The sequence below is a fragment of the Amphiura filiformis genome, chromosome 13 (genome assembly GCF_039555335.1).
Source record: "Amphiura filiformis chromosome 13, Afil_fr2py, whole genome shotgun sequence".
Taxonomy (NCBI): Eukaryota; Metazoa; Echinodermata; class Ophiuroidea; order Amphilepidida; family Amphiuridae; genus Amphiura; species Amphiura filiformis.
Genome location: NC_092640.1, coordinates 64461229 through 64485950, shown reverse-complemented (window position 1 = coordinate 64485950; position 24722 = coordinate 64461229). Strand labels below are relative to the sequence as shown.

Genomic DNA, 24722 nt, shown 5'->3' with positions numbered 1-24722 from the left:
ATAGATGATGATAATTGGAAATACCACGTGTGAAGCGTTAAGGCTGTTCCATTCAAATAACATACCTTTGGCTGTTCCATTTAATTTACATACTCCCTCTGAAATGATTCCAAAATAGCTGTTCCATTTAATTTACATACTCCCTCTGGAATAGCTTTCCCCTAATCAAATTGCATATTGTGAATTTCAATCTATCAAATTGCATAGCTTCACTGTGAATTAGAGAGACTGACAACAGCAACCTAAGTCCTCAGCAAATAAGGACTGTAAGTTTGTGTAAATCGATAACATGCGGGTATAGCCGTATTTGTGTACAAATATATAGCCTTCTAGTTATTGGTTGCATTGCTGTCGTCAGCTCTATTCTAAATTTAGAATTAAATTCCCAAATTATAAGTTTTGTCTAAGATACTAATATAAAACACAATGTATGCTTATCAACTTCAGCATTATGCTAAAAATACACATCAAATTAACTACCTCGTCCACAATCACATTTCCACTTCTTTGCTTCAATCAATTATTGCAATGTCACAGGTTTCAGGAATAGCAAAACCAATAAACTTAATTCAATATTCTCTTGAATAGAGAGAAATTATTAGTTATTAGTTAACCTCCAGGGCTTCAAATTTTACTGTCAGTAATCTTGAGCGATAATTGCTTACTGAAACGCTACATTTATTGTATACAACTTACAACTTAACCTTAAACCACAAACCACAAACCACTTAAATCACAAAAGGAACAAACAAAATGGAAGAAATGACCTTAATCTCCCACGTAGGGATTTCAAATGAAGTCACCAATTCAGGTAGACCAGGCTAGCGGCACTCTGTACAAATTGCCTATACCGATTCCAAAGACAAAACCTGTGGCACAGTCGCATCCCCTGCTTGTACGTATTTATCTAGGTCGACGTGACAAACAGTCAGGGTCAAAGAACAGCGCAATCTGCAGGGGTGGAATTTCGTTCAGTGCCACGGGAATCCAAGTGGATTCTCGCAGGAGATTTTTATGCGAGAGTCCATGGATTCCCGCAAACGGATTCTCGTAGTACAATCTTGCGGGAGTCCAAAATAAATTGGCAAATTTGTGCTTGCTTATACAATGTAGATCATTTTGGGCAGGCAAAGTACATGCATTATGTAAAATGCATTCAGTTTGTATTACTATAAGGGTGTAGAGAATGCAAATAACACTAACAAAGTTGGTTTTTAAAATGTATGTTGTCCCTTCACTACCATAAGTCATCGCGTCCCTTGCAACTTTACATTTATATTTTGATGCGATTTACACACCTTGCAATATTAGCTTAGTTTAATTGCATTCGAGCCATCTTTGTCATGTTCGTTGTACTCAAATAAATAGTTTTCTCTTAAATCGTCCTCCCACTTCATTAGTTGCTTTACCGGTACCCGTCCTGCTAGCCATTGTCACTCGCTCAGAAATGATCAAAAATCAGGCCCAAAATCGTTTAATTTAACACATTCCAACGTGCGGTAACCTTCCAAACATGTGTGATTGGCGATGACAGTGTGAGAGCGCAGAGTGCAATTTTGACAGTCGTAAACATTTACCACAAGATCCGATATACCGGAAGTGAGCGCATTTATTTTGGCTTTTTATTTCTTATAAAAAGAATTATGGGTAAAATGGGCGAGGGCTGGCTTTGCAGACTCGGGTCACAGTGCCGTCGTGTATAGAAACCAGTTATGATTGGCTGATTATCCTGTTGTTGATGGCTAGATATCCAATCACTGCATTGGTTAGAAACTTTTATTGATTAATCGGTAGTATTAATTACTAATTGGCTTTGTTGTTAAAAATCAGCGTTGTGTTTTCGCGATGGCGAGTCAGTGTTGAATGAAAATTTGCCGAGTGAATGAGCCGATCAAGCATGCAAGTTGACTGAAGGATTTCCAGCGAGTCCACATGGACTCGCGCAATAGGACTTTTTACGGAGTCTCGGCGCGAGTCGACTCAAGGGACTCGCGTCGAAATTCCACCCCTGAATCTGTCTGCTGCCAAGATCCGTAATATATTTCTATTAGTCACCTTTTTGTACCGTTCGCAGAGCGGCGTGACGTCTGCCCAACAACAACAATATGGGCATATTTTATTTTATTTATTTATTTGAACGGACGCTTTTAGGCCTATATCAGTGGCACAGGCCTTAATTGGCGGTGCGTTCATATAAAAAAAAAAAAAACAAACATTTAAACAACAACAACAATAACTCATAGGAAAATGAACCACATACATCCAATGACAGCGCCTTTTCAGTAGCTACGTCACATTATAGCTCATTCATATCATTACATATTCAGAAACACCTTTTGGATTTGTGGCGTGATGAACAGACTCTTATACAGGTATCGAGCTCACGCTGTCCTCACTTGAGCGACCGATGTAGCGCCTCTCTTAATTTAGTACTCTCAGGGTAGACCCATTTGAAATTCACTCCCCCTGTGTAGAAGATTAAGGTTAGGCCTGCTAAGAATACGCGATTTTGGAGGCCAAAAAACGCACCCTGATTTTCCAAAAAAACGCAAAAATCTGTGATTTCCCGCCAAAAACGCAAAATCTAAAAAAAACGCAATTGGAGCCAAAATACGCAAATTGCGGCGCAAATAACGCAATTGCGTATTCTTAGCAGCCCTAATTAAGGTCATATCTTCCACATGGGGTGTTTGTATTTCAACTCGAATAGCCCATTTTATATCACTCTTCAGACAGATCTCCTAAACTTGAATGAACACATGCAGCTGCCAACAGCTGTATGTGAACAGACCTCAATCGTATTTCAAAATAAAACACAAACGCACGACTTTGCATACTGAAATGAAAAAACTATTCACAAGTGAGTTAGATTCACTTAATGCACTTTCTTCCGTGTGACGCACACACAAGGCCTTCATCACAGTGTACGCGATTTTGTGCGCAGACAATCATCATGCTGTTGGCAGCTGTGTTCATTCAACTGAAATCTTTAACTCTGGGGTTCAAACCCGCAACCTTCAGATCATGAGCAATGACTATCTAACCTGTAATTTGTTAACCCCATAGATACTACCAATCTACCAATATTAACCAATCCACAGCTCTGTAACAGGGGCAGCAGTGCCCATGGGGTTAAAACTTGTCAACTCACCATGCCAATCCCGCATTCTGCCCGTGCTAAATACACTCGTTTATCAAAGGACCAATCCCGTTCGTACCCCTGATTGCGTAGGTACTTGTTCATCGTCAGGGCTTCGGTGAATAGCAACCCTGCCTTGTAGTGCTCTTCTTCCTCAAGGAGGGTGTCGGCTTCGGCCTTCAGGTCTCGCTGGAGCTGACGTACAAACTCTTTCAACTGCAATAAATAGCAAAGAGATACCGTAAAACCCCGTCTTCAAGCATATAGAGTGCTTCTGATGAAAACTACATTAATCCAGGCGCCATTATGGAGTTTGAGCAAATAAATTACGGATCCAAGCATATACAAACAAGTATTATTTTAAGACCAATCGATTGTATTGGTATATTTACGCTTACTTCGAATTAATTTAGCTTTTATAAAAAACACTATATATGCTTGTAGACAGGGTTTTACGGTATTTCATTCATATACATATAGTGTCACATGATGCAAAGATAATATGTGAGAACAGTGGCTGTGCTGTATTGGGGGGGGGGCAGGAAGTCCTCCCAGTCAGAACTCCTACCCACCAGTTGTACCCCCAGCAAAACCCCACATTATGAAAATTTCCACTTTTGAGGAAAAATCAAATTGGAGATAAATCATTTTATGTTTCTGCACATGTACACTGCCTAGTTTCAAGAAGGTTTTGAAGTCTCATTTGCCTCCATCCTATTGAATCTGTTTTGTTTTTGATTTGTATTTATGGCACTTATGATCAAGTTGGAGAGATGCCTTACAATGTTTGAAATGTCATGTACAGGAAGTATTTACGTCAACTTTGCTTAAAATTTGTTGACCAACCCTGAAATTCACTTCCCCCCCCAAAAAAAAATCCTGGCGCCACCACTATCTGACACATGTTCAAAATGAGCGGACAGTTGCAAGGGGAGAAAAAGAGATATGGTTCGTTATACATGGCAGAAAACAAAAGAATTTTTCTTTGAAATATTGAGCAAGCATCTGGCAAGTCATATCATTTAAATTTATGATCTGTGAATCTGGCCATAATACAAAAATAAAGCTTTGTAGGTTTCAAATGAATAATTTTACTGAACAATGACAATTTTTTGTGTTGTGATTTAAAGCAAAATAACATTTTAAAACCAAATTTTCATCGAAATTTTCATAATCACATTAAGGGAACTGGAATGAGCGTTTTGAGCGTTTCGACAGTATTTTTTATGGGACATGAGAGCACATCAGACCTATCGAATTGCATTTTGAATACGAAGAATGTCTTTCTGATATCAATTAATTTTCATTTTATGAAATTCACGATATAATACAAATTTTATGACAAATTATTAAAATTTGATATTTTTCGCATTTTGGAGATAACAGTCCTCAAGTAAATTTTATAAATTTAATGATATAGTCTTAAAGTGTATGTAGCTGGGAGGAAAAGCCGACGGTCAATTGAAAATTTTGACCTTTCATATTGAAGATATGGATTTTTTCCCAAAAGACCTAATTTTTTTTTTGTGTGTTTTGGGAAAAAAATCCATATCTCCAATACTGAAAGGTCAAAATTTTCAATTGATCGTCGGCTTTTCATCCCACCTACATACACTTTAGGTAGAAATCATCAGATTTATAAAGTTTACTTCGAGTACTGTTAAATATATCAAAAATATCAATTTTTAATGATTCGCCAATAAATGTGTATTACATTGCAAATTTCAAAAAATCAAAATTATTTGATATCAGAAGGCCATTCTTAGTATTCAGAATGCAATTCGATATGTCTGATGTGCTCTCATGTTCCACAAAAAATACTGTCGAAACGCTCAAAACGCTCATTCCAGTTCCCTTAATGTAATTATGAAAATTTTGATGAAAATTTGCCATTGTTCAGTAAAATTTTTCATTTGAAACCTACAAAGCTTTATTTTTGTATTATGGCCAGATTCACAGATCATAAATTTAAATGATATGACTTGCCAGATGCTTGCTCACTTGGTGCTCAATATTTCAAAGAAAAATTTTCATCGAAATTTTCATAATTACATTAATTATCAGCATTTTAAAAACTAGAATTAAGTGGTTCATAATTGAGGTGGCCCCACATACCGTATTTCGTCAAATAGTCGTCCCCCTCAAATAAACGCCCCCACCACTTTTTTTCAACCAAGATGTTTCAAAATTCCGATATTCCCATGCTATCTTGTGTAGTAAGCTTACCAAGTTGCTCACATGGTTGATAATAGCGTCAATAAATGGCGAAAATCTGCATCCGAAACCCGGAAGTGAACCAAAAGTCAGTGTCAAAAGGTCATAGTTCGTCATTTTAGCGTGACTTTTAAGCTTACCTAATGATTTTAACGGGAATTGTCGTGCTAAAAAACGCCCCCTAATAAATGCCCCCCCCCCCCTTGGGAAACGAAATACGGTAAACTCATATTCTTCATTGTGCCAGTACATTGTTATAACAAAATTTTGTCACCGTATATTTTTGTGACACTTTCTCACTGGTGAATGTCAAAAAAAAATGTCCTTAGGATGATCATATTTGAACTTGTCACTTTTAAACATGACTGACGAGTGTGCGATTAATTTATTAAAAAAAGTATATGTAAGATGAAACAAGCTTTTGAAAAATGATACACGTCAGCTACTAAAATTAATTAATGACAGCATTAGGTCGGTTTAATTTTCCATGGTTTAATCCAGCGTAAGTTGGTGCCTTTGTCATGAGCAAATTACCATGTCAACCTGATGATTGATCATCATGGTAACATACATTGCACTGTAAAAGCGGAAATTTTTGTGGAACATTTAACGCGGCTGTGTACTCTAGACATTGTTTCTTTCACGAAATTGAGCTTTTTCGAAATGCATTTACTTTGTTATGTTTTTTATAAATACAAGGAAAGAAAATCCAGATTTGTTAACTGCAAAGTTCTGCTCTATTTTATGGATTTTATTTCACTATTTCACTGTTTCCGCAATTTAAAAGGAAAGAAAATCTTTGTTGTACCATCGGGGTATACGCGCGCAACAACAAAGCGTTTTGTAGACGCGCAATTTGTTAACGCACAGATACGCTATGCATACGCAACGCTTATCTGCTAGACTGGCCCCCAGTCTCGGTTCGGTTCCATCTCTGGATAATGTAACAATAAATAATTACATAATGCCCTATGAAAAAAATGCCAAAGTCCTCTACCCCCCTTATTTTGTTCAATGCCAAAAACCCATTCCTCTTCATCCACAAATCGACGCCACTAATTACACCCACCACAGTCAACCATGCAGCAATATAGAAATATACTCGTATTATAAGTGAACGCGAAAGTCCATTGAGCGCTGATTCCGAGACTGGTTCAATCTGTTAGAGATCTCACTTCCAAATATTCGTTCAACGAAGCACGGTGATTCCGATGTCAATTACGAAAGTCCCGCCCCAGTTTCAATTCAAATATGGTAGCACAAAGCTATGCCGCGGGATGTGACGCAAGATCGCATGGGACACTTGTCAACAACTGATGAGAGGTATTGAGCTCAAGTGGCACGCGTCTGATAGACCCATGGTACGCGCAATAATAAAAGGCAACCACTGACTCGGACTTAGGCCTATTGTCCATATTATGTATATTATCGCGTGCGGTTTGCAAATGTTTGCACATTATTTAGCTAGGAAGCCTTTTCAAATATCCCGCGCTGCCAAGCTGCGTTGATTGGTCGGATACAATATCGTTGTTTAGTCGCTACACAAACGTTAATGTAGTGAAAACATGGACGTGGTATATAGAAAGATTGCGTGACTCCAAATCCGTAAAAGTGAACTCCCAGCATTTTGTGGGAACTGGAAGTCAAATTGCTTACAGACTGGGAGGGTCCATGTATTGGGTTGATTTTTAATGCTATGTAATCTACATTACCAGTCGTTCTCCATGGACCCGAGGGAGGGTCTACTTATCTGCATGCGCGGCGCATCTTATGGAAGCACCACGGAAGCACTGATTTCATAAAAACCTAGCGGTCAAATGGCTCCGTTTTAGCTGATAAAATGAGAATTTTTTCAAGTTCTTTCCCCGGATTTAAACATCAAGATATGAATCGATTTCGCCCAAACTTCTCAAGGGGCTGTGGATTTTCCCTATGTTCACGTAATGTAAGGTAGAAAAACGAGAACTGCCGCATTCTCATGTGAGCTTCGATCAAAGTGCAAAATGTGACCACTTTAAACTTCAACGGCCTTTATTTCAATGTTCATTTTCTCGCTAAAATGACGATTTAGGTACACGATAACTCAATAAATACACCATCTATAGGTAAGCAATTATGCTCATCATAAAAAGCATGATCAACTTAAGAAACGGTTTTCTCATTTTTTATATTTTGGTCTATTTCCGATTTTAGGCATCATTTTGTGCAAATAGGCGTTTGTGAATTTTAAAAGTTCATTTTGATGCCTTATATGGTCAATATCTCAAAAAATAAGGCCAATATCAAAAACTAAAAAAAACATTTTTGGAATGGTGTCTCAAGATTAAGAAAAAACAAAACGAAAATATTTGGAAGGAGTGTTTTTTGTTATGATGTACCGAACAAAAATTGCCAAAAACTCACTTTTTGTGATTTTCTTCATAATTGTTGTTTTACACCAAATCTGTATTTATATTAAGATTCATTGATGTATTGCCTTTATAAAAATGTATACTTTTATATGTCTTGCGTGAATAATTACAAAGTTATGGCACTTTTACTACATGCATGTCTGAGAGTACACAGCTGCCTTAATGTTGATGCTTTTCGCTTTAAAAAATAACATGCAAATATATTCCTGTTTGCATAAATCCCAAATTTAAGAACAAATTCATCACCTCATGAATATTATACGTAAGACCCAATCATATTTTATCATTTGTAAACACATGAATACAAATGAAGAGCTCTGTTGCAAAAGCTCTTACAACCACCTCTGGCTGAAATTGAGTTATTGGCATGACATTTATAGTGCGAGTAAAAATATACATTTTGGTTGTTGTTTGACCTTCATTCCACCTTCCCTTCCGGAGATATTGTATATTTCCTGTTTGGGAAATCTTAGGGAATTTCCGGAAATCTGAACTTAAAATGAATATAAAATTTTAAAAATAATTTTTTGATGTTATAATAGTAGCCTATTGAAACCAGAAGGAACTGTTTTGGGGTCACTATGTTTGAAAAAAATAATTGTAATCAACAAATCAAGCTTCAGAAATGCTCAAAAATGGCATTTTGCCAGATTTAATTAAAATGCATAATTAAAAAAAGTAAAGGAGATATTTCAATTTTTATTTTTGATTTTGAAAGCATTTGCATAAAGTACTGCAAAAAAAATGGGCTCAAATTGGTTTCTAGAAAAGGGGAAAATTTATTTTGTTGCAAAAGCCCTTACATCCACAAAAGGCACGATATAAAAGAAATAAAAAAATAAATTGTACCAAACCTATTCATCAACACTTTATCCAAACCCAAATTAAATCAAATCAAACGAGTAATACTTGCACAATTACAAAAAGCTGTTTTTCTCAAAAAGTCAAAAAGTGGATGTAAGGACTTTTGCAACAAAGCTCTTCAAATGTAGGTCATTTAAATATCTCACAATTGACCGCAAAGTGCGTAATTCAGGGTTGTTTATTTTTTTGATTTTTTTTTTTTAAATCAAAAAAATCGGATTTTTTTGATTTAAATCGGATTTTTTTTTTATTTAAATCTATTTTTTTTATTTTTTTTAATTTCAATAACTTCTATTCCCCATGATAAAGTAAAAAGAGTACCAGTGGAATGCTAGCCATATGCACAATCCTACCAGGTATTTACAAAAAATCAAAACATGTTTTTACATGTGAAAATTTCAAAGAAAAAAATTTGGTAAAATCATGGGAAACAAACCTGTTGAATTCTGCACCTCGAAGATGACTTTTTAGCAATAGATAAAGTGACATCATAGAGGTATTTGAATTGTATCCAGAAGTTGTAGAAGCATTAAGAATGAAGTAAAACAGTCAATTTAAGCAAGAAATTAACTTACATTTATCAAAAATGGTAAAAAATGGAAAAAGTTGATTTAAATCAGTGATTTTTATAAAAAAATCAAGTGATTTAAATCGCGATTTAAATCACTGATTTGAATCAAACAACCCTGGCCCGCCGTAATTGTTCCAATCTTGCACATAAATAACCTTGTGTTTGCATATATATCGTTTCTTTTTAAACATACAAACAAACAAACATACTGCTTCTTCCTCTTTCCTTCTGTCTCTCCTCTTTCTTCCCAACTCTCTTTCTTTCCTCTCTCATAAAAAGCCTCTCACTCTTCCTTTCCTGTTGTGCAGAAAATGGACCAATACTGTATTGGTCCATTTTCTGCAATACAGCCAACTTCTCTCCAAGTGCCCTCATCAATTGAAGGAGTTGAGGTACAAGTCCTCATATATGTGATACGATCTGGTCCATGGAGTCAAAGGAGGCATTTTTGAAAATTGAGTTAAAATACAAACATTAGGCTCTCATTTAAGGGCGTACTACACCCATATATTGGTTTGATTGGTCTAAATAAATATTTTTTCATTTATAGCTAGGCGATATATGCACGGATCATGTGAAATTTAAAAAAATATGAAAAAAAGAAGAAAAAAAGTGCTTTTAAACAATTGTAGTAAGTCATTTTAGCCCTATATATATTTTGTTTACTGTATCCTAGTTACTCAGATGCGTGTTTCATAACAAACCATGATTTATTCTATTCAGCATGTTCAAGTAGGGTACATGAATAGAATACATTAAATCCTTTGTTATACTCTCTATAGAAAATCTAGTGGTGCATGCAAAATATATAAACATTTACACAATGGATGTATAGTCATTAGTCAATAATATTATAATGTGTTGTTAGGAGAAGAAAAGGCTATTAGGTCACCGTATGTCAGGTTATAGGTCAATTGGTTCAGGTCAAATTTAAGCATCAATTTTGAATACACATGTGAGAGTTTGTGATATCATAATGAGGAATAATTTTGATATTCTGTCTTTAACTGGATATATATCGAGAAGTGCAAGGTGGATATACTAATATACCTTGGGATGTAAATGGTGAGTACAATTTAGAATGCCTAGTTGCGATGGATTTCACAAATAAATATAAAATAGTTACCAAAATCACAAACGTTAAGCTTACGGAAAACTACCCAATATGGTGGTATAGGTGACAAGAAATACAATTTTTTCAACATTGCTGTAGTATGGTTGTGGCAACCTGTTACCTGTGGCTTAATTAAGTTTCAGTGAAATAATGTCGCAAGTTAAAAAATACAAAATATAGCTCAACATTGAAAATAGAAGCATTTTAACCAGTTCCTTTTTTGATAGTTGTGGAGCACCAAGTTCATGAAGTCATAAAAGAAATCAGGAACCACTTATTCCCATTTTACATATCAACTTTATTTCCCTAACGTGTTAGCAACACATATCCAAAATTTTAACGAAATCCGTTGATAGTAAGCTTTCCAAAATGAAGTGAATTTAAATCATCAGTGATGTACCACCTTTTGGCTTCTACTTTTAAAAGCATGTAAGCTACTACGTTGATACCGATGCCACCAATAAAACGAGAAGATTTGCCCCTTCATTTTGCATACCACTTTGTCCATTTTTTTTGGTAATTTCTTCACAAAATGCAAAAAAATGCAAAAAAAAATCAATGGGTGTAGTACCCCCTTAAGGTCTAGCATACTTGGTTTTAAGTATTGAAGTTTTGTGATGTCTATTTTCTTATGCATTTTATTGTTTTTTTACTCCAAATTTGGCCTCCATGGACCAGATCGTGTCACATATAATACATGTATATTATCATTAGTCACTTACCACTGTGCCTTGAGGTAGGAACATTGGTGGCGTGGTCCTGAAAATAACAAACAAAAAAGAATGTCAATGAACAAAAAAATGTTAATACTATAATAATACATGAAAGAGAAACCCATGTTGCTTGCAAAAATATATTCCTTCGCTGCGGCAAAAGCCTACACATATACCGTACATGTAATCCGAGTTTTGAAATTTGTTTAGATTCCTTATTGGTGTTAAAAATAAATGTTTCTACAGGCCAGTATATACTGTTCGACATATATTTTCCCTTTGCAACAGACGCAGCACTTTTCTTTCTGTCATTTACCATTCAAATGATTCTAGCTTTGTTCTTCTTTTGGACGTTTCTGTAGCGGAAAACCCCCCGTCAGAGGCTCTGCCCCCCCCCCTTTGCCCACCCAGAAAAAAATTATATCTGGCACCGCCACTGATTGATCAATATATGAGTTTGTTTTAAAAATAAAACCAGGTGATTTGTGCTTGATAATAATTTTCCTAACAAAAAAAAAAGGCATAATGTTATGATTGCCGGAGAATTTGGCATATCTACAACAAACATAGAAGAGGACAAAGTTCAAATAATAAATATTTTTTATCAATTATGTATAAAGTGATACTAATGTTAACATGAGATGTACATAATAGACATGAATGAGTCATTTTATGGGGAAAAAGATAAGGCCTAGATGTAAAAATAACTTTGGGCAACCTACAGTTCAAATTTCATACCTTTTCAAATTTTTATTTTGAAGTTAATTCCAAAAAAGGTACATTTGTACCATAGTCTCACAAACTGTTCGGCCTAATCCATTTGATGAGTTCATCTGATCAGCTGCACTATCGAGGGCTCAATCGTCTTGACTAGTCATCTGATGCTCTGCAATACCTCCCACCCATCCCCTTTTGAGATTCCTTCTTGCAGGGACTGCCTTTTGAGGAGAGCGAGAGATATCCCTCTCTACTCTAATGTAATGTAATACGGCTCTCCTTAAATCTGATATATAGGAGAGTGATTTTTAGCTCTCCTTAGTTGACCATTCTCCCCTTACATTCTATTGTAAATGCTCTTTTAAACAGCTTTCCTTGAAGGCCCCAGAAGAGCTATTTAATGCTCTCCTGCAAATTCCAAAAGACAGTCCCTGTTCTTGATGGTCTACCAAATGAAAGTGGTTTATAAAAAATATTCAATAAACTGAAAACCAATTTCACATGATAGCATTAAAGATACACATAATATATCATAATTTCCCTACACGTGTACAATGTCAACTTCCTATTATGGGTTTCGGATTATCAAAAAAATCAAAGGTCATTTTCAACATTGGACTGTTCCAGCTGAAATCCATATACCCCATATGGAAGACATGATTTCAATCTCCCACACAAGGGGAATCGCACATTTAGGTAACCCCCATTTGAAATTCACACTCCCTGTGTGAACGACAAAAGAATGTCTCTGGCAATCACAACATTATGCCTAGGTACATGTATATATGTTTGAGAAAAATATTTATCAAACACGAATGGTTTTAATTAAAACAAACTCAATTTCGGCACCCGGGAATTTTGAATATTGCGTGTTGAGAGACGGTTGTACAGGTTTTTTATGAGTTTGATTCAAATAAAACTATGTGATTCGTGCTTGGTAATTATTTTTCTAACATGGCATAATGTTGTGATTGCCGGAGACATCAATTTTTAAGGTCATGAATGTCTTCCATGGGGGGGGGGGTGTATGGATTTTAACTAGAACAGCCTACTTCCCCTCTAATGGCTAGTGTTGTATTACAATACATATAATATCTGATGATGCACAATAAATAGGATGTCTATATGAAATTGATTTGGAAAGATCTTCACAGTTCATTGTGTTTTCTTTCCAATTTTATTGCTTTCAGTAATAAAAAAAATTATATTCATTCAATTCTCAAACCTTCAAATTAATTTTCTTTTTTATCTGGTTTCATGCAGCAACATGGGTAAATAGCCACTGAATAAAATTAACAAATGAAGCTTCTAAGGGACTGTTCACAAACACTTGTTAGGGGGCCTGATGCAAAAAGGGGGCCCTTAAACTTTTTGACCCTCCTGAAAAAAAATGACCACAACTTTTCCTGGGAAAATTGAGTATATGCTTTTCTATGGGGTTGACCCATAATTTTTGGGGCCCGAAAATTTTTTGCGATGATTTTTTTTTGCATCAGGCCCCCCTAACAAGTCATGAATTGTTTGTGAACAGTCCCTAATTTCTTTCATATTTTTGTGGTTTCAGAAACATGAAAAAAAAATTAGTAGACCTACGTACAAATCATGCTAAACCATAAATATCTGATAACAAAAGAAGAATTGTATGAATTCATCTTGCTTATTGCAGGTACAGAGAAGAATTGTATGAATTCATCTATGTATAATTACTTACTCTGCTTACAGGTATAGAGACAAATTGTTTGATTTATTCTGTATATTTTGTCATATTATTATTAAGGGGGTACTACACCCCTGGCCAATTTTGTGCCTATTTTTGCATTTTTCTCAAACATTTTAGCGCATCGGTGACAAGTAAGATATGTATATTATAGGGGCAAGGACTACAACTACTGCACTGAAAATTCAGCAACTCAAGGCAAGTAGTTCTTGATTTATTGAGCAAATACTGGTTTTCCATCATTTTTGAATGTAACTCCACAACTGTTGTCTGTGTTGAAATAAAATTTCCAGTGCAATAGTTGTAGTCCTTGCCCCTATAATATACATGTCTTACTTGTCACCAATGCACTATACTTTTTGAGAAAAATGCAAAAATAGGCACAAAATTAGGCAGGGGTGTAGTACCCCCTTAAGCAGTAAATCTGCAATAAAAAGGGAGCACAGTGGCCGAGTGGAACAGGCTCTGACTCGTAATCGGAAGGTTGCGGGTTCCAGCGACGCCATCATATTGTGCCCTTGAGCAAGGACCATTGTATTACAAATTGATGTATATAAATTTATAGGCTACATAGTAAGGTAGCATTAGTGGCAATATATCTTTGAGAGATTCAGAGGGGCCCAAAGTGCACAGCGGCTATGTGGCAATTATAGCCTCACACCCCCAAATTTCATAAACTATCCCTGTGGTAAAATATTTGTCAATGGAAAATGTACATAAAAAATGATCATTATTACCAGACAACCTTTTCGACAAGTAGGTTAAACACACATTAGCAAATACAATGTTCACGTCGTATGTCCTTTGTTTGGTACACATACAGTATAGCAACATTAAGCCTAACTGCTTATCATTACCAAGATTAATTGCACTGCACAGGGCTTACTGTCGGCAAGCCATAATTACAGAGTATCATATGAAAGGTAATAGACCTTTTCATACTGAGTAATTCCGATAAAACCCGAAGCATGAAATAATTTCCCTAGTCGCGCGCCCGTCGCGCACGCATAAAAGTACCTCTTCAGCATCATGTACAGTGTGAAGTTCCAATGTGTAACAGGCATCATAACTACGATGAACTTTCGATTGTCAATTTAGGGACGAGAGAGGTATTTGCCAATGATACTCAACGTGCAATTGAGCGTGTGGTTGTAGCGTTGTGTAAGAGACTGACTATGGAAGAGGTGATGAACGTAAACAAACACGTTCTGGAAAAAAAAAAAAATTAACTGACGAAAAATTACGGACATTATCCATTTCTTTCCATTAGTATCTTATTGTGAAAAACCAAGTAGCTGAGGTGTTAGCTCAATATGCTAGGAAAATATTTCTGGGCGATGACCCATGTTCAAATTGGCTGTATTTTCGCGCAAAAGGGTGTCGTAATTCATGACATTTCTTGTCTGCCAGTTTGGGTACAATTTGACCTCCTAGCTTACTAAATAAATATCGCGGTTTTCCGAACTTTTCCAATCTTGATATGAAAAGGTCTATAGCTATGATCCCACTAAAGAGCTCAGATAGCGATGTTTGCACAATATTTTTGTGAGACCTGAGAATACGTCAGACCCACCAAATTGCATTCTGAGTACGAGAAATATCCTTCTGATATCAAGTAATTTTGATTTTTTTCGAGATTTAATATAAATTTGAAGACAGATTATTAAAATTTTTTTGACATTTATCAGTCCTCAAAGTAAAATCTATTTATCTATTGATACATGTACTTAAAGTGTGTGTAGCTGGGATGAAAAGCCATCCATCATGAAATTGTTGATGTTTCGTATTGAAGACGTATACATTTTTTCCCCAAAATACCTAAAATTTTTAGAAATTTTTGGGGAACAAATGCATATCTTCAATACAAAACGTCAAAATTTTCATATGATGGACAGCTTTTCCTCCCGTAGGCCTATACACTTTAAGTACATATCATTGGATTTATAAAGTTTACTTCGAGAACTGTTTTTTACAAAAATATCAATTTTTAATGATTTGCAATAAAATGCCACAAAAATACTTGTCAAAGGTGGGTTACATGTACATAGCCCTTAAAGCATTCAACTTTAAATCACTACATGTAGAAATTGCTTGGTTGAGTACCGTAAAATTCCATCAGCAAGCATATATGTGCTTCTAAATGAGTGGGTTTTTTTTTTATGAAAGAGATGTGGAGGCACACACTCTCCACAAAAACATTCAAAAGATTGGTCTTACAATAATGCATGTTTGTACAGCCACCTGTACTGTATCGGCAATAAAGTTACTCAAACTCCCAATAATGTTTTTGTGGGGGGTTTCTGCCTTTCGTCTCTTTCATCCAAAAAAAAACAACACTCATTTAGAAGCATGTAGGCCTATTATGTTTGTAGATTGAATTCTACAGCAGGCCTCGAAATAAGCTGATCTGGACCAGGAGCACACATTCGGAAAAGCGGCTCCTGGTCCTGTGATTATCTAGTGAACCAGGAGCCATTTTTAAAGCAATAAGAGTCATTTAAATTTTAATTGTACACATTAAATACAAAACTCAATTTAACTACCAGGCTCTATTTGAAAAAAATTGTGGAGCCTGGTTCACATGATTTTGGTGTGGACCAGGAGCCAAAATGTTATGACCATTGGGTAAATGGCTCCTAGGTGCCTGCTTATTTCGAGGCTTGTTCTACAGCATATGTTTTGATGGTCGCACATGATCTGTATTTTCATAAAAGATTTCCTGAAATAAAAGCCTATTGAGTGTGTCTGTGGGTCCTCCTACAATCTCAATTGACAAAAACCATTTAAGTTTATTTTGGTCTTATCACATGCTGGGTAGACCAATGTTTATAATCTACACTTTGTAACAAAAATGCAAAAATCTGGGGTTTTTTTCGGTGTTTTTGTTTTTAGTATTTATTTTCTTATTTTGAATCAGTGCCCTTAAGGGGTACTTACACCCCTAGCCAATTTTGTGCCTATTTTTGCATTTTTCTCAAAATTATAGCACATTGGTGACAAGTAAGATATGTATATTATAGGGGCAAGGACTACAACTACTGCACTGAAAATTCAGCAATTCAAGGCAAGTAGTTCTTGATTTATTGAGCAAATACTGGTTTTCCATCATTTTTGAATGTAACTCCACAACTGTTGTCTGTGTTGAAATAAAATTTCCAGTGCAATAGTTGTAGTCCTTGCCCCTATAATATACATGTATTACTTGTCACCAATGCACTATACTTTTTGAGAAAAATGCAAAAATAGGCACAAAATTAGGCAGGGGTGTAGTACCCCCGTAAGCAGTAAATCTGCAATAAAAAGGGAGCACAGTGGCCGAGTGGAACAGGCTCTGACTCGTAATCGGAAGGTTGCGGGTTCCACTTTTGCTTGGAATTGCCCATATATAAATTTATAGGCTACATAGTAAGGTAGCATTAGTGACAATATATCTTTGAGGGATTCATAGGGGCCCAAAGTGCACAGCGGCTATGTGGCAATTATAGCCTCCCACCCCCAAATTTCATAAAATATCCCTGTGGTAAAATATTTGTCAATGGAAAATGTACATAAAAAATGATCATTATTACCAGACAACCTTTCGACAAGTAGGTTAAACACACATTAGCAAATACAATGTTCACGTCGTATGTCCTTTGTTTGGTACACATACAATATATAGCAACATTAAGCCTAACTGCTTATCATTACCGAGATTAATTGCACTGCACAGGGCTTACTGTCGGCAAGCCATAATTACAGAGTATCATATGAAAGGTAATAGCTATGATCCCACTAAAGAGCTCAGATATCGACGTTAGCACAATATTTTTGTGAGACCTGAGCAGCCCTCGAATTAACCCACGGCACCCATGGCATTTTGCCGTGGGTGCCCATCCCCACTGCCGTAATGCCCTCAAAATATGTCCTTTACCCAAGGCAGTCAATTGCCGTGCCCTCTAATGAAGTTGCCGTCGGTGCCCCAGCCCTGCCCCTTCATTAAAAATTCATCTATCTATGTTTGTGTGTGTTTTCTTCACTTTTGAGAAATTGCCTTGGTGCCCTTCTCAAATTTTCAACAGTTGCCATGATGCCCTCTTGACATATTACAAACTGCCGTGCTGCCTTGCCTTTTCAGTAAAAATCCAAGGCAATTTTCAACTTGCCCTAAAAAGTTGCTGTGCCCTTTCAGATCCTTAATTCGAGGGCTGGACCTGAGAATACATCAGACACACCAAATCAGTGTCCGAAATAAGGAAAATATGGAGGTTGTCCCGAGGACAACTAAAGCATAAATTCTGCTTGTCCTCAAAACATTTTACATGTAGTTGTCCCCAAAATGTGTCATATTTTGGAGGTAAAATATAGTGGTTGTCCAGGGGATAAGTACATAGCTTAATTTGGTTGTCCCCAGTGATTTTTGGACAAGAGGACAAGAGGATAAGTGCTTATTTCGAACACTGCACCAAATTGCATTCTGAGTACGAGAAATATCCTTCTGATATCAAGTCATTTTGATTTTTTTTTAGATATAATATAAATTTGAAGACAGATTATTAAAATTTTTTTGACATTTATCAGTCCTCAAAGTAAAATCTATTTATCTATTGATACATGTACTTAAAGTGTGTGTAGCTGGGATGAAAAGCCATCCATCATGAAATTTTTGATGTTTCGTATTGAAGACGTATACATTTTTCCCCAAAAGACCTAAAATTTTTAGAAATTTTTGGGGAACAAATGCATATCTTCAATACAAAGCGTCAAAATTTTCATATGATGGACAGCTTTTCCTCCCGTGAAACCCTATACACTTTAAGTACATATCATTGATTTATAAAGTTTACTTGAGAACTGTTTTTTACAAAAATATCAATTTTTAATGATTTGCAATAAAATGCCACAAAAATACTTGTCAAAAGTGGGTTACATAGCCCTTAAAGCATTCAACTTTAAATCACTACATGTACATGTAGAAATTGCTTGGTTGAGCACCGTAAAATTCCATCAGCAAGCATATGTGCTTCTAAATGAGTAGGGTTTTTTTTTATGAAAGAGATGTGGAGAGGCACACACTCTCCACAAAAACATTCCAAAAGATTGGTCTTAAAATAATACATGTTTGTACAGCCACCTGCATCAGCAATAAAGTTGCTCAAACTCCCAATAATGTTTTTGTGGGGGTTTCTGCCTTTCGTCTCTTTCATCCAAAAAACAACAACACTCATTTAGAAGCATAGGCCTATTATGTTTGTAGATTGAATTCTACAGCAGGCCTCGAAATAAGCTGATCTGGACCAGGAGCACACATTCGGAAAAAGCGGCTCCTGGTCCTGTGATTATCTAGTGAACCAGGAGCCATTTTTAAAGCACTAAGAGTCATTTAAATTTTAATTGTACACATTAAATACAAAACTCAATTTAACTACCAGGCTCTATTTGAAAAAAATTGTGGAGCCTGGTTCACATGATTTTGGTGTGGACCAGGAGCCAAAATGTTATGACCATTGGGTAAATGGCTCCTGGGTGCCTGCTTATTTCGAGGCTTGTTCTACAGCATATGTTTTGATGGTCGCACATGATCGGTATTTTCATAAAAGATTTCCTGAAATAAAAGCCTATTGAGTGTCTATGGGTCCTCCTACAATCTCAATTGACAAAAACCATCAAATTTTTAAGTTTATTTTGGTCTTATCACTTGCTGGGTAGTGGGTAGACCAATGTTTAAACAGCACACATCTACACTTTGTAAAAAAAATTCAAAAATCTGTTTTTTGGTGTTCTTTTTTTATTTATTTTTCTTATTTTGAATCAGCCTAGATATAGCCTACTTTCAACTTCACTTTATTTTTAATACGAGCACTTACTTGAGGTTTTCAAGGCGTTCGACAATACTAAATTGCCGCACCCGTCTTGCGTCCTCCATGTTGTCTGTTTCCTTGGTAACAACCAATTACAAATTTACATCATCAATCTGAAAAGAAAAATACAAATCAAGTCAATTATGATCAAAATAAAAAGTAATTCATTTATAATTCCATTAGGAACCTGGTATTCTATTAAAAAACATCTTTTACATTCATGGACAATGGACTATTAATGTATGAACCAGGTACTATGCACTTTGCTCAAAGTGGATCCAGTATGATTCAAATAAAGGGCTATTCAGTTGAAATCCATACACCCCCTATGGAAGACATGACCTTAATCTTCCACACAGGAGTGCATTTCAAATGTGGGTTATCTGAATGGATGACTCCATTCAGGGTTGTCACTACACTGGTCGGTGCCGGTTGGTAGTAACCAGCACTCAGGCAGACCAACCGGCACTCAAGGGAATATGAGGACTTGCCAACCGGCACTAAAGTAGAGATATTGTACTTTTTACCCCAAAAAACAGCTGGAAAGTGACACATGAGAGTATTTTGGACAAATATCATGGAAATTTAGCCGGCACTAAATTCAGTCTAGTGACAACCCTGAGTCTCCATTTCCATTCTACACTTCCTATGTGGGAGATTTTTAGTAGTACGTCTACATACATAGTTTCCTTCCAAGTATGCACTCTATCAATCTACCTTAGATTTGTTATACCATCTGATAGCAGATCAATAATTATAAACATAGGCCTACTTTTAATTTTCAAACACAAGCAATCACTACCCATACCTAGGCATATAAATTGCACATAGTATTTCCCCGTCCAAGTTCCATGCTTCCTATTGCATTGCAAATGGATAGCAAAAGTTTCATGGTATCCTTTATTTTGGGGGGATTGCCCTTTTATGTTCAGTTGTTCACACACCCACATTCTCATAGAGCGTGTTTCTACAGAGCCAAATACCGTTTTGGAAACGGTATGGAACCGCTAATCACTCCTGTGGAAACAGCCTCCAACGCCTTTTTGCAACGCCTTTTCATCGCCAACGGACACCTCGTTGGAGGAGGGCTTTGTCGTTGACGAAGCGGGTAGATTTTCTGTGGAAACAGACCGAAGCGGTAACTTGCCGATTATTGAGCAAAATCAAACAAAATGGCTGTTAATCAACATGTTAATTGGACAGACGACATGACAAAAACGTTAATAACAGCATGGGCAACATAAAGCCACAATTTCTCCGTGATCATGGTGATACGGAAAAACAGAAAAACTCATGGAATTCGGGGTTTGCTCACGGAAATTTGTAAATGCTACAAAATAGTGAAAAACTGTGTAAAATGTAAAACTTTTCTGTTGATTTGCAAAATATAACAAAAAAAGGGATTATTTAGCAATAATCAACCATTAAACAATCCATTCTAGCATTAATTCTAGGCCTACGATGCAAGATTCTGGTCATACTACCGTAAAAGATAAGACAAAATACACTTTTAAAACATGTTTGTCGTTCAGATTAAACGGTATGGACACGCCAACGGCAAAAACCTGTCTGTGGAAACAGCAGGTTAAACGGTAAGATAGCGGTAAGATAGCGTTATCCATTTAGCGGTAACTTAGCGGTGCGCCTGTAGAAACACGCTCAGTGACACAGGCCAAGTAATCAATACAATGCATTCAACACAAAACAGACAGAATGTCAACCACAGGTCATGAGTTCATCATTGTTGATGGTACCACAGGCAAAAAAAAAGATAGGTTGCTTGTCCTCCACAACTTTTTCAGAATTGGGTCGGTCGGTCAGGATTTTTTCTTTTTTTCTTCTTTTTTTTTTAATGGTTAGGGTTAGGCAACATGACTGTGCCTTAAACTAGCTTAACGCGGCTGTGTACTCTAGCCATTGTTTCTTTCTCAAAATTGAGTTTTTATGATATGTTTGTACCTTGTTATGTTTTTTATTTATACAAGGAATGAAAATCCAGATTTGTAAACTCCAACTGCAATATTTTAAGGATTTTATTTCACTATTCCACTCGTGTTTGAAATTGAAAAGGAAAGAAAATCTTTGTTGTACCAGCAAGGTACACGCGCAACAACTCATCGCGTTAGCGTATCGCGCAATTTGTTAACGCACAAATCGCGACGCTTATCTGCATCTTGCGGCGCATCTTATGGAAACACCACGGAAGCACTGATTTCACAAAAACCTAGTGGTCAAAATGGCTCCGTTTTAGCTGATAAAATGTGGGTTTTTCAAGTTCTTTCCCCGATTTAAATATCAAGTTATGAATGGATTTCGCTCAAACTTCTCAAGGGGCTGTGGATTTACCCGATGTTCACGTAATATAAGTTTCAAAAGCGAAAACTGTCGCATTCTCCTGTGAGATTCGATGAAAGTGCAAAATGTGACCACTTTAAACTTCAACGCGGCCATTATTTCAATGTTCATTTTCTCGGTAAAATGACGATTTAGGTACACAATAACTCAATAAATACAGCATCTATAGGTAAGCAAATATGATCATCGTAAAAAGCATGATCGACTCAAGAAACGGTTTTCTCATTTTTTTATATTTTGGTCTATTTCCGATTTTGGGCATCATTTTGTGCAAATAGGCGTTTTTGAATTTTAAAAGTTCATTTTGATGCCTTATATGGTCAATATCTCAAAAATAAGGCCAATATCAAAAAATTAAAAACCGTTTTGGAATGGAGCCTCAAGATTAAGCTAAAACAAAATAAAATATTTTGGAAAGAGTGTTTTTTGTTATGATGTACCTAACAAATATTGCAAAAACTCACTTTTTGTGATTTTCTTCAAAATTGTTGTTTTTACCCCAAATCTGTATTTATATTAAGATTTATTGATGTCTTGCCTTCATAAAAATGTATACTTTTATATGTTTTATGCGAATAATTACAAAGTTATTGCACTTTTACTGCATGCATGTCTGAGAGTACACAGCCACCTTAATAAGGGCTATTTCATTATAAATGACACGTTCACAAAAATGGCTTTTATCATATCTGGTTGATATAATTAGGGTGATAATGCAGTGTTATTAACTTAATTCTAAGTATGCCACAAACTACAAGCTACATGAGCATTTTTACAGAATTCTGTCTATTTTTTGTATAAAAAAATTTGCCAAAAGGTACATTTTTAACCCAATTTTGGAGTCCCATTTCATTTTGCCCATGTATTCTGAATTAATTCTTTGAAAAATTAGGTACATTCTATGGCAATGTGCTTGTTGCAATGAAAATATGATATGTGTGGAACATCATGCAAGTTGAATGGTGAAAATTGGTGCAAAAATGTTAAAATTCAGTGATTCTTGCAAAATTGGCATTTTGCGTAAAATAAAAAAATGAGTGTCCTCTCCAATTCATGCCTCCATTTTTGTTAACATTAAAGAGGAAATATAAACCCTTACCCTACCTGTATAATCTGTGTTATATTACCAATTGATGGGACAGGGCACTGATTGAGGAATTCATTTATTTTACATACAGTAGACCACTTGTTCTTGATACCACAGTTCCGCGTTAAAAATTTGTCCTCTCCAGAACTGAAGTTAATTACTAATTGTTGAAATAAGAAGGGTTATATCATAGAATGTGAAATTTGTAGAGGAAGAGTGGTCTTCCTTCTACCAAGGTGGCACATGATTTGGTATTTGTTGCATTTTTGCAAGCCTGTATCCACGATTCTGTTTGCAATTTAACAAATGTCCTCTCCAGCACAATTATGTCATTTCCATGAATTGGTAAACAAACTAAAAACTAAAAATTTCAAAGAGCCAAACCTACAAGAAATTGTTGCATTTAATTGCAAATTATGCTTACAAACCACTTTAGTGTTCAAATTATTGTCCAGTTGTTGAGAACACATATGATATTATTCTGCATTGAACTTCGGTTAGTTAAAAATTGCAATATTCCTAATTTAACCAGAATATTAACCCTGTTTGTAGTGGATTTTAAATGCTGGGGATCTTTTATGCAATAATATTGATGCAGCTATTTCTAAAGTTAAAGTCCCGGGGTTAAAGTATGCTTTATTATGTGTTAAAAAATGTGTCCTATCCAGAACAAATGACACAGGAGGGGTCTTTTATTTTAGGTTTTCCATGACTAGTACAACAGATTGATGCAGAATACTCACTTATGCATCAGTGTAGCTATTGGGCAGGACAAAATGACTATTTCATGAATTTTTCATGTGAAGATAAAGTTTATCCTTAAAAATATGTAGTAATTTTGCACCATTTATCTGGATTAGTATCAATTTACTAATTGTTTTATATTGAAACTGGCATATTTAAGACACTGAAGTGTAAAGGAACATACAACAATTATTACAGACTAAATATGAATAAGTATGAACCCAATGTTGGTTACATATACTCTTTCAAAGTTGTGTATTAAATTGTTTAAAAAATGTCCCCTCAGACGGCAGCTATGTTTTACACAGCAAAAATTCAATTTAATTTTTTAATGGTTCCTGAGGGTTTGACGCTCTAATATTTTGAGAATTATTGACACACCATCTGAACTTTGAAATGATAATGAATTTGCATGAAATAAATGAGTTTGAATTTTGACCCCTTTTGGGACTCAATGTTGTCATTTATAATGAAATAGCCCATAAATAGCCCAAATAGTTGTGAATTGGTATCTCTACTGTTTTTACCACTTCATTAATGTTTTTAAAACAGTTCAGAAGTGTGTAAAAACTGTTTAAAATCTTTTCAGGATATCAAAAATGTTGAAAGAAAAAAGAACTTTTTTAGGGTCGATAGTGACTAGTCATTTGTACAGTAAAACAAAAAAACTAGCAGTCACAACAGCTGAAGAAGTGAACTTGGATGAGTCACGAAAATTTCTGAGTGAGTTTTCATTTTGCTTGTGTGAATTAGTTTAAAAATTTCAAATAATTACATAAAAAAAACTTTTCCAGATTTTCAAGATTAGGGTCGGTCGGTGGAGGACAAGCAAACAATCTTTTTTTTTGGGGGGGGGGGGCCTTACGGTGATCATGTGGTTGCTAATGAAACTAATATCAGGCATAGTTGTTTTTATACATTTCCTGTAATCCTATCACTGTACACGTTTTGGTTGCTATTAATATCATGCAAGTTTTAAGTTTTAACCACAAATCTAAATTCACTGCTAAAAACTATCTTGTCCGTATTAAAATTTTGTCCAATATTTTATTTTTCCACAAAGTATAAATATAGTCAAAATGTACACTTTTAAACGAAAATTAATCTCTCCGCTTGTAAATTCAGTTAATTCACAAACATATAGCCAAATAGTCCTACAGCCAACTTCATTTGGCCAGGGTTGCCAAAAGATTTCAGCCCGAATCGCGGGTCAAATAATCGAAAAGTCGCCCAATT

The 24722-nt window shown here is 35.7% G+C and overlaps 1 protein-coding gene across 1 annotated transcript in view; it reads right to left on the bottom strand.

Annotated features, from left to right (window-relative positions):
- LOC140168648 (3'-5' exoribonuclease HELZ2-like) overlaps positions 1-24722 on the bottom strand; it is a 122069-nt gene that overhangs the window by 92611 nt on the left and 4736 nt on the right. Inside the window, 3 exon segments of the mRNA XM_072192059.1 lie at positions 3152-3355; positions 11036-11072; positions 19307-19413. Of these exon segments, the coding sequence (XP_072048160.1) occupies positions 3152-3355; positions 11036-11072; positions 19307-19365 (300 nt within the window). The 5' untranslated portion in view covers positions 19366-19413.